This window comes from Vombatus ursinus, unplaced genomic scaffold (genome assembly GCF_900497805.2).
Source record: "Vombatus ursinus unplaced genomic scaffold, bare-nosed wombat genome assembly UNPS02014791.1, whole genome shotgun sequence".
Classification (NCBI taxonomy): domain Eukaryota; kingdom Metazoa; phylum Chordata; class Mammalia; order Diprotodontia; family Vombatidae; genus Vombatus; species Vombatus ursinus.
In genome coordinates this window covers 69647594-69659790 of record NW_020954569.1, presented here as the reverse complement: position 1 = coordinate 69659790, position 12197 = coordinate 69647594, and the positions used below count along the sequence as shown (strand labels likewise).

The window sequence follows — 12197 nt, the reverse complement described above, 5'->3', positions numbered from 1 at the left end:
CTAGAGTCTTTAATCTGAGATTATTAATAGGCACTAAATTCTTCCTAGGCATGAAGTAGAACCTAAAAGTAGCATCTTCCTTTATAGAAGGATTTGAAAGCACTCTTAGAAGCAGAATTTCAATGCTGCATAAGTTTTTAAAAATACCATGCAGAGAGTAGGTGCTTATTATATCATACTGCATAATGTCTATTGTTATTTCATTTTTAAGGTGTGTAGCTCACAGGCTTATGTTAACATCCACAAGCTTACCAGTGTGTTGTTTGTTAATAAGGAGATTCAAGGAGAGAGATAAGCCTAAAGTAAGAGATGTTGCCATTTCAAGAGGTTTCTAAAGACACAAGCGCTCTGCACCTCTCTGAGATTTCTAAGTCAATCTGAAACAATCTGCTTATAGCCTGCTTTTGTTTGTTAAGTTTATAGGGGCTGCTTAAACAAAAAAGTAAAACAAATGGACCTAATGAAATCTGTGAGTGATACTATATTTTATTTCACATTATTTATCTTGTAGACAGCCAGGCCTATTTCTGCTACTGCAAAAAGTTCACAGAAAATCTTGAACTTCTACACATTAGACATAATGAACAGTGAAGAAGTCTTGTATAAAGTATTAACAACCACGGTTGCTTGCTTACTACTGTAGTTTTTGCCTGTCATTTAGTAGAAAAATGATTTACCATTGAGTTAATGGCCTCGAGTGCAAAAAAAATTTTTTTAAAAGCAAACCTAGATTCCAATTTTGTATACTGAGATTTTGAGAGTTTTATTTATACTACTAGCTAGATAAAAAGCATACATATTGTGTCTGTTGTACAGTCAATACAATTGCAACTTTTTCTACTTAAATTCTCTATACAAAGTCACTGCCAATTGATATGGTCATTGATGGCATAGGGCTTAGAATAACCAAAAGGTATAAAAAACAAGTTTGCAGTCTTGCCCCAAGATACAAAAACTGAATTTCAAACAATGTCATAACATACATGATTTAAACTGTATACGAAAAATCACACATCAAATCAAGTACAAAAATAGTTAAACTACCCATTATGAACAATTGTAACGTTTCCATTATTCTGCACAGTATTTTAACACAGATTTTAGCAGTTTCCAAAATACTAGTTATTCATTATTTAGTTTAAGCATCATCAGCTTTGCAGAACAGTGTGACATTTAAGTGGAGTGATAATACTCCTTTTAGTGTTTTAAAAATACAAAAGTTTTCCCTATGAATTAATGAAGGAAAGCAATTCCTATCCCAGGCTTTTTTTTAGTAACCAGACCCAATGCCCAGAAATTTAAGAAGAATATAGCTACCATTCTTCAACAGGGCAGAGAAATACCTTTTGTTAATCACAGTTATCAGACAGAGAGCAAAATGTAATTTAAAACAAGTCTTTGTCTAGTGATAAGGAATTTTCAAATATGTACATACATATCAGCCTTGGCAAATGTAAAATTGAAGCTGCAAGCTACAATATGAATTAAAATTTTGTCTTCACTTGTTCAAGTTTCAAAGAAATTATTTTGGGAAAAGGTTACACTGAAATTTTTGTGACCAAATCTCCTTAAATGCAGAGTCAAGTTGCTCTTAATAATATTAACTCACCCACATGGCACAGTATTTTTGATTAAGATATATGCTTAATAGTAACCACTCACATACAGAATGAGATAGAGGTGAATTACCTTTGAGAACTTCCTCTGCATTTAAACATTAGCAATGTTGAATTTATTCTGTAGAATAACATTATAGATTATGTATATAGGTTTTGCACACAAAAGGCTCTAGTATGTGCCAAGGGTTACATTTTCCAGCACTGGAATGATTCCTTCATATATAGCTAGTGAGGACTTCATCTGAATTGTTTTCCCCTATTTCAAGCTCTGAGTCATGCCTCATACCTGAACAAGTCTCTTAATGGGGGGAAATTTTTAAACTCCAGTTTCTGTCTGCTAGGAGCAAGGCAGCAAACACATTTTCCAACCTTTTATGAAAAGATTAAGCAGAACAAAAGTAAAATATATCTTCAGGTTATAAACAGGATTGTATTTTACAGTTCAACATCCTGACACATGGCCACAGCACAGAGACCTCAGTCTAATGGCTGTGGGTCTGCAATAGGCATGGTATGGAGTACTTCATCTAGGAGTTGGAGGGCACGATGTAAATGAATCTCAATCCAGCAAGGTGTTTCTTTGATGCTTTGCCTTGGGTAGTCAGGGCCCCAGCCTTTTACAAAACTCATCCTGAGTATGCATAAGCGGCGCAGGTCATCCACGCCAATCCCAGCAGCCGCTGACAGACCTAACAGGAGAGAAGGGAGTATGTCAGATGGACAGGTAGACATCCCCCCTCCTCCCCACATTCCAAGGTAAGTAAAATGACCAGTTTTTCTTCAGTATCTCCTCAGCATACAATCTCTTTGCCAAAGTGCCAAGAAACAACGGGAGACCTTGACTTGACAAAAAAGGTCTGAAAACACTTTGGGCTGAGGTGGCTTGCTGCTCACAAGTGTGTCTACCAATATAAAATATCAAATGACCACAATCTAGAAACACTCCACCTAACTTTGTCTTTAGAAGTGGAGGTAAAGGTATAAGAGATAACTCACATTTAGGCCATAGTAGTATATAGATAATGGGTTGGTTACAAGAACCTTAGTGTCTACATCTATCATAACATAGCCTAGTTTGAAATAAAATATGGGGAGTAAAGAGATTGTTTCTATTTCTGTTTTCACTAAGATTTCTTTGACCTGAGATAACTTCTGTGCCTCAATTTCCCAGTAAACAAAGTAGAGAAAGTGTTACTATGTTATTTAATGGGGGTGTTGGGATGAGAATGAGGATGTCGGTAACACTTTTGAGATCTCTGGTGAAAATATTTTATGTCATCAACAATTACATTGATGGTTTTGATGCCTGAGGAATTAAAAAAGTCAAGATGTCATCATTAAAAATTAAATGCTAGCTAACACTGAATTTTAAACTAAAGCTACAATGGAGATTATTTTCTATCTCATTTTCAAGTCAGAACATATAAAATCAATCTGAACCCATCAATATAACAGTGAAACTAATGGGAAGAATTTGCATGTACTGTAGAGAAACCTGCAGGGCCACTGCAGTTTTCTTAGCCAGTGTGATTTGCTTACCACACTGAAGAAGTTAAGAACAGGGGTTGAATGAATCACTAGTTATGCCTTCAGACGTGGAAGATGGTGCCACGTGTTTCCATCATAAAAGTCTATAGTCAGCAGTTTAACTCTGCAGTAAAAAATTCCCCATCAGTGTGAAACCTGGCACACAGTTCAATTTTACCCTAAAATTAAAAAAAAGTTCTACACGTTATCAAATACCACCCTCACTCAGTTTTATCTCCATGCTTAGAATAATTTAACAAAAACCCTGAGAGGTGCCTGATTCTGAAATCAGGTTCCACTTTCCTGCTAAAGTAAAAAACTGGAGCCCACCCTAATAGAGCCTCTGGCCTGGTTTGGTAGGAAGAAGGGAGTAAAAAAAGGTCAACATGATAGCACTGTAACCTTTACTGCTTTGACCCCACTCTCACTCTAGAAATTAAGGAAAAATTCAGTTACCGTATAAAAGATTTGTAAACAAATTCATGTTACTTTCCTTAAGTACTATAATCCCAATAAGAAAGGTATTCATGACTTAAAAGTAATTTACAGGCTGAGTTTATGAGGACAGAATACTAAGCATTAGCCTTTTTTTTTTTTAAAGGGCAAATCAAAAGGATACTTACTGATAGCAGGGGCTATTCCACCTACTGATCCTGGTCCAGGGATATTTCCTGCTACTGCTGCGGCCTGAGCAGCTGCTGCAGCTTGTGCAGTGGCAGCCTGTTGTTGCATCTGACGATGGCACTGGCGTAAATCAAATACCTTTTTAAAAAAAGTATAAATTTTGCATTACTGAAAATAGCAAGAAAAGGTATTATAGATCAAATTTAGTATATCTTTACTATATACACTTTAAATTTGTAGCCTTAATTGTTTGGAATATAATATGTAGAGGCTATATTTAGTCTTTTATCTTGGAAAAACCAGTAAAAATTTACTTAGGAAAGGTGATAGCCCTTATCTCGTGTGTGTGTGTGTGTCTGTGTGTCTGTGTGTCTGTCTGTGTCTGTGTGTCTTTAGCTCTCACTGCTTTATCTGTTTCCTCCTGGGTGTGCTTACACTAAGAGGAGTAGAGAGAGAAAGAGGGGGAAGATGTCTCTCCCCTTTTGTTCTTCATTCCTCTTGGCAGCATTAGAAAATATACTCAGAAAGACCAGTAAAAATAGCAGAGTAGGAAGCAGCAGTCTAGCCCAGCTTTCCCCATAACTATTCCCACAAAGACAAGCACCAGCCCAAGTAAGATGTGATCAGGAAACTGAAGGAGAAACCATAGTGGGCAATTTTTCTAGCCTAAGATCATAAAGGCAGGTAACCAGAGGAGGAACTGTAGAAGAGGCCCATAAGCTCTGTTACTCTGATTCAATGAGGGATCCCCGGGCTCTCTCTGACCACAGAGAAGCATCACAGATTCCACCTGCCGGGGTCCAGAGCAGGGAGAAGTCATTAACCTCTGACCTCTAAGCAGGTGTGTAGATTCAAGCTCCCAGGGATCAGACAAAGGCTAGACCTATAGTTCTATTTGTCTGAACCTGGAAAGGCTTCTAGCTAGATGACCAGGGCTGTGGCCAGTAACTGTCCATTGAAGCTCTACCCAAAGGCAAGTCTGCAGTTATTTTGCCTAGAACCAGAGACTGGGAGCCTATAAAATCCAGATGGGCAGGGATCAGACAGTGCCCTAGATCAGACCACTTAGGGACTACTGAAAGTTTACAGCTCCCTGACTCAATCTGCCCTTGTGATCCTTAAAAAAGACAGAAATAAATACAAAGAGGACACAGCAGCAAGACTCCAAGCAATACAAACAAGGACCATATAAGGTCATGACATTTCCTCCAGAAGTTACTCACCCTAACACAAAGTCCCAATCTGGGATGTACTGGAATACACTAAAAAAATTCCCAAAATAATGAGCTATTATATAGTTCAAGGGACATCTAAGGCACAAACTCAGAAGAGGAGAATAACTCCAAAATGCCTACGTGCAAAGCAGAGAAAAAAATACACACAACAAAAAATCCAAGGTTGGCCAAAAGGCAAATTCAAAATCCTAGAAGAAATGAATCAGGTTAAAAAAAAAAAGATATAAATGAAATAAATGTCACAGAAGAAATATTGGAAAAGAAATGAAAATTATGAAGTAAAGAGTCAGAAGAAGAATTAACAGCTTAGTTCAAGAAGCAGCATGTGCCAGGCAAGTCAAACCACCACCATCACCTTGACCACCATCTCCCCTCAAAACTCTGATGAAGACAATCCAGGAAGGAACCTGAACCCAAGAGCTCTGAGAAAAGCAAGATTTCCAGCTCAGTGCCCTCTGTCATGATCCTAGGAAGCAACCCCTGTGGAGATGCAGCCTTGCAACTACTCCACCAGGGGCCATAGCAACAGCTATTGAAGTCAGAAAATAAAATTCTTGCCACTGTCAAATAGTTCAATATCAGTAATTAATATGATTTTATCAGTGGAAATTATATTAAAAATGATGAACTGCCATCTACTTTGCTGCTGAGGACCATGGGACCTTTCCATCTGACTTGTAGCTGAAACCACCCATGTGTTGTCTCTCCGACTAGCATAAGAGCCCCTTAAGAACAGGCACTATCTTAATTTTTCTACTTGTATCCCCACTGCTTAGCACAGTACTTTGCACATACTAAGTGCTTGATAAATGTTTTATTCATTCATTCAATTGAGAGGTACAAAATCTTACCCAAGTAACATGCCTTGAAATTTAGAACAGACCTAACAGAACATAAAGATTCAATAAGGCGCAGCTAGGTGGTGCAGAGGATAGAGCACCAGCCCTGGAGTCAGGAGGACCTGAGTTCAAATCCGGCCTCAGTCACATAACACTTACTAGCTGTGTGACTCTGGACAAGTCACTTAATGCCAACTGCCTCGCAAAAAATAAAAAATAAGATTCTATAGGAAATATAAATGCCAAAAGTCTGAAAAAAGAAGGAAATACAAGATACCTCATCAAAAATGGCCTAGAAAACAGATCAAGGAGATGAGAGAGATTATTAAGACCACTGATTTACATGAAAACCATGACCAAAAATAAACAAAAACCCTTGGACATTGCATTTCAAGAAATTATGGACAAAACTACCCAGACCTAGTACAACAAGGGGACAAAGTGAAAATAAAAGAACCCAACAATCAAAACAATAATCAACATAATTCTCAAGTACTAATGATAAAGAATGCCACCTACATGTTGACAGAAGGGAGGTGGAGAAAATATGCAGAATAAGACACATTTTTGGAAATGGGTAATAATGAACTTTGTTTTTACTTGATTCTGCATATTTGTTATGAAGATTGTGGTGTGTTTTTTTTCCTCCCTGCCAGGGAGAAAGAAAATAAATGTTTGGTAAAATTATAAAAAATTAAAATTTTAAAAAAATCCACTGATAACCTTCTGAAGAAAAAAATCCCAAAATGAAAACTCCCAGGAACATTAGAGCCAAAATTCAGAGCTTCTAGGTCAAAGGAAAAATACTGCAAGCAGTCAAAACCGAAGAGTTCAGTTAGTCATGTCAACAAGCATTTATTAAGCACTTACTATTCGCCGGGAACTATGAAAGCACAGGAATACAAATACAAGCAAAAAGTCAGTCCCTGACATCATGGAGCTTACATTCTAATGCAAAAAGACAAAACATAAAAGGAAAATAAAGGGCAGGGGAGGGAAGGTTCGGAGAGTCAGGAGCAAAGCCCAAAGAGGAATGAAGTGAACATACATTCAGGAGAATGTATAAAACACTTGAAAACCTACCTAACCAAGATACACATAGGAACTATATGAGTACAACTACCAAGCACCATTTACAAAAATACAGATCAGAATAATTAGAAAAATATTAATTGCTTTTTAGAAAACCAGAGAAGAGTGAGGAGAACAAGCATTTACATCAGACCTGCACAAGCTGGCATTCTGTAGGGGCCAAAATTAAAATAAGCTAAATTTCTTCAGGCCACACATAGGTTTTTAATGGCTCACTTTCCAAGTAAAGGTATAATTAATGACTAAACTATTTTGCAAATAAACTATATTTTAAAAAAGGGAAATTTCAATTCATATCAATTAATTACACTTATTACTTAAGATTTTTATCATGAAATCACATTAATGTTAAAAAAAATTACTTTGCTAAGTGGTACAAGTTTTAATACATTTTTTTTTCAGATTTTCTTACTGTTTCCATTTAGTTAATGGGGCGTATTAGACTTCTTGTCAGCAATCAGTTTATCATACTCTGGAATCATATTTGAAATTGATTTCTTTAGAAATCTGAAAACTAATCTCAGTAGCCGCCTCATTTCCTGAGTTTACTTTCTTGAAAAACCATCATTCCCCACAGAGATTTTTCAATAATCTGGATGCTTTAATTTGTTTTTCATTGGTGTCCAATTTGCTTAAGTCAGGATGTTTCGATTTGAAATGGCAATGAAGATTGTAACCCTTCAGAAGGGCTATTACTTTGTAGCAAACAAGGTACACTATTTTGTGTCTCATGTAAGTAAACAAGTATCTATTTGTCTACTTCAGATTAAACATTCTATGTTCTGATTCGATCTTCCATTTCTTTTTATCACCCATTTTACAAAGTCACCCCAAAAACTGTAACATTAGAACCAAAAAATCTCCACAGCAACAGCTCACATACAAAGAAGCACTAAACTGAGTGTTTGACCTTGGAGAGAGCACCAGACACTCATGTAACTTGGAGAGCAGCTGCGCAGCAAGGGAGGGGTAGCCCGTGCGTTGTTGCTGCTCATTGCACAGTGTCAGCTGCATTGGCAAGTGGCTGCACTCACTTTGTCCCTGTTCAACTCCCCTAATGACCAAAAAACACAGCGAGAAGACTCTTGCTCCTCTCAGACTAGAAACAGACTGATCGATGATGGTTGGTTGCTGCGGATCACGCGACAAACAGGAGAGAGTGAACAGTGGCAACTCGCCCCCTAAGTTACATGACAAGCACAATAGTGATTAGTGGAAGGCAGGTTAATCGGGGCATGGACAAAGCACTCGTTACATCTTTACTTTCTTTTACATCCTCTACATTTTTCAAGGGCCACCCGAAATCCTTTGGCAGGACATAGGTTGTGTAGGCCTAATTTACACAGTGCCTACTATATGCCAGGAACTACTGTAAGTGCTTTATAAATATTCTTTCATTTAATCAGTTAATAAACCATACAAATATAATAAAAACACCAAAATTATTACCTAAATTAATTTACTTATTTGGTGTCATGCTAAACCATAGGATTACTTTACAGAACTAGAAAAAATAATAATGAAATTCATCTAAAGGAACAAAAGGTCAAGAATCTTAAGGGAAATAATGGGAAAAGTTTCAGCTTTTCAGATTTCAAACTATATTACAAAGCAATAATCACCAAAATGATTTGGAACTGCTTAAAAAACAGAAAGGTTCATCAATGGAACAGATCAGGTACAGAACATACTGAAGCAAACCAGTCAGATAAATTCAGACCCCCAACTACCAGGATAAGGATTCATTATCTGACCAAAACTACTGGAAAAAACTAGACAGAAATCTAGTAGAAGTTAGGTTTAGACTAAAATCTATCACCATGCACCAAGGTAAGCACCAAATGAATACCTGACCTAAATACATAAGGTCATATATCAAAACCAATTTAAAGGTACAAGGAAGAAATTATCTGAGATCTATGAATAGAGGAATAGTTTATGACCAAAGAGGGGATAGAAAGGATCACAGAAGATAAAATGGATGGTTTGGAGTACATAAAATTTTTAAATTATTACACAAACAAAACCAAATTCAGCTAAGATTAGAAGGAAAATAGTCTTTGTGGCAAGTTTATCTGCTAAATGTCTCATTTCCAAGATATATAAGGAACCAATTCAAATCTTTAAGAGCTATTCCCTGAGAAAGTCAAAAGACAGGCAACAGGCAGTTTTCAAGGGAAGAAATCTAAGCTATCAATAGCTACATGAAAAAGTGTCCCAAATCACTAATAATTCAAGAAATGCAAATTAAAGAAATTCTCAGACCCCACCTCATCATCAGAACAGCAAAGTCAACAAAAAAAAATGGAAAATGAGAAATGTTGCAGGGGTTTTGGAAAACAGGCACACTGATGTACTGCTGCTACAGCTGTGAATTTGATACATTCTGGAAAGGAATATGGAACTATTCAAAGAAAGTTAGTAAGCTGTGCTTAACTCTTTGACCCATGATACCACTACTACACATTTACCCCAAAGACATGTTAAAAAAAAAGAAAAAGACATCATATAAAAATAAAGCAACTCTTTTTTAGTACCCAAAGACCTAGAAATTAAGGGGGGAGGGCACCCACCAAATGCAGAATGAACACATTATGGTATATGAAGGTAATGGCATATTTTGCCGTAAGAAATCATGAAAGGGATGGTTTCAGTGAAACCGTGAAATTATGAGGAATGAAGTGAGCAGAACTAGGAGAATAAGTCATACAATAACAATAACAACATATAAAACAAACACCCCTGAAAGTCTAAGAATTCTGATCCAAACACTGATCAACCATGATTCTAGCGGAGTGATAATAAAGCATGCCACAGACCTCCTGAAAGAGATGATGGATTCAACATGTAGAATAAGACATATTTTGGATATGGTCACTGTGGGAATTTGCTTTGCTTAACTATGCATATTTTTACAAATGTTCTAATGGTGGATGAGGGTAGGTAAGGGGGGGGACTGATTTATAGCTAACTGGGACAAAAATAACATTTGATTTTTAAGTTAAAAAAAAGAAATTTTGGTGGTTTTCCCCCTCTCCTACAATAATGAAGAGGGATTTACGGTGAGCCATCAGAACTGTCCTGACTAGGCGTCCTCATAATAAGTAGCATGCATTTACTAGGCATATGGCTAAGGTTAGGCTAGGAGTCATGGGACAAAACAAAAGTCATTGGTCCAGGGGCAGCTAGGTGGCACAGTGGATAAAACTCCAGTCTTGGAGTCAGGAGGACCTGAATTGAAATCCGACCCGACACTTGACACTTACTAGCTATGTGACCTTGGGCAAGTCACTTAACCCCTACTGCCTCACCCCTCCACTCCTCCCAAAAAAGTCATTGGTCCACGAGTACTAAACCTTTAATCCCGTTACTTTACCACTTACTAATAAACTACCAAATAATGCTGATTAAAAATTCCCAACTTAGCAGGCTAACCTTCCCTCTCCTTAACCCAACACATATACACAACAATATCATTCTGATATGCTAAGTCATAATTAAGAGAAGTGTTAGAAAGGCTTAAATTAACCTTGAAAACAAAAGAAAGATAATTTATTGTTTTTTCTAGGCTTTTATCAGTTTACGAACCAAAGTGTTAAATGTATACAGAAACTCCTCAATTCCATATCCATGATGGGTAAGTACCTAGTTGATTAACTTTAGCTACAGTATCAAATATACAAAACCCATCACTTTATAATTGACACATTATTAGGTATGAATCAAAGCAAACTAGATAAAGCACCCTTTCCCCCATTTGAGCTAACAGCTTAGGTTATTCATATACATATAAAATAATTTTCATTTTCCCAAATGTGCAAAATCACACTCCTCCCCATTGTTTACAACTCTGTTCAAGACACACCTTTTTCTAGAAAGCCTTTGCTGATAAACACCAGCTAAGTAAAAACCACAAACTTCTATTATGTATTCACATATCAGTTTACTGGATAATGTTCACTCTAATTCCATTTATGTCTACTTCATAATGAGGTCAAAGGCAAGTACATTATAATTTTATCATCACAAGAATTTGCACCAGAATTAGATTACAGAACCTCTACAGTGCTAGAATGAAATATCCAAGATGTTAACAGATACCTTCTGCTTATGTACCTATCAATGGCCTTAATAACTACTCGTTTCTTGTTTTCTCCCCAATTAACATGTGATTTTAGTCAAAATGAGGGGCAGTAAAACTTACTAAATTTCAACAATTAAAATACGCTGATCCAAAACCTCTGGCAGAGAAAATAAAAATAACATAGATGATTTTACCACATTGCTAATCACACTTGATTTCATAGGCTGTTGTAAACAATTTCAGGTATGGTTGTTTTAGACTAAATCTACTATGATATCAATAGCATACAAAGTAATTATAATGATAAAACTTGGCGACTGGAGCATTGATAATCAAATATAAGAATCTCGGCAGTGTTTTTCTCCTACAAGAGTTACTTCTGAAGTTAAAAGACATCAAATCTAAAAGCCTGACAATTCTTCCCAGCTACAATGCTGGGAAAAAAGTTAGTTGTTCTCTGCTGTCAAATTCTGATGCATCCATTATATCATAATTTCCATCTGCAAATATTAGAATATATAATTAAAGACATTATTAAAATGCTACCTCCCCTTATTGAGACAATTTAGGACAATTTAGAAATAACTAATGTTAAACAGATGTTGGCTTGGGGCCAAAAATACTTCTGAGTAGTTTTGAGTTAATTAGGCAACTTCATTTGAACTTCCTTTGTTCGGAAATATTTCTAGCCAGCTCTGAAATGCGGATAAAAGTAATCATCTCTATCACAAGTAAATGCTTCATAAATATCTCCAACTAATATTGGTTGTTTTTCTCCCCAGGGTTTGAATTTAAGTATTTACTTACAAAAGCAGCCTAGTGATAAATCTTTGACAATGCTTTCATAAATCAGAATGTGAACATTAAGCAAAAAAACCCAAACCTTCAATTAAAAAATGAATTTAAAATAAAATAATGACATTAGGAAGTGTGAAGCACTATGCTGGAAATATGAACATATGGTCCAACTGGATTCAAACATTTCTTTACTGCTTACTATGCACAAAGCACTAGGACAGAAATTAGAGATTCAATATTAAAAAGATGACAACCCCTACCCTTAAGGAAGTTATATTCTGCTGATGTAGATAAAACATATACATATACAAGTATAATACAAGGTAAGGTGTGATGCCAGAAAATGAGGAATCCAAAGTACTCGAGGATAGGAAAGACA

At 36.3% G+C, this 12197-nt stretch overlaps 1 protein-coding gene across 2 annotated transcripts in view; it reads right to left on the bottom strand.

The window, feature by feature from the left end:
- Positions 1–463: 463 nt before the first annotated feature.
- SMAD4 (SMAD family member 4) overlaps positions 464–12197 on the bottom strand; it is a 57066-nt gene continuing 45332 nt past the window's right edge. For both annotated transcript variants that reach the window (XM_027868908.1, XM_027868909.1), the window contains exons 11-12: positions 3770–3908; positions 464–2308 (exon numbers count right to left, since the gene is read on the bottom strand). In XM_027868908.1, coding sequence (XP_027724709.1) covers positions 2097–2308; positions 3770–3908 — 351 coding nt within the window. In that variant the 3' untranslated portion in view covers positions 464–2096. The remainder of the gene's footprint in view (positions 2309–3769; positions 3909–12197) is intronic.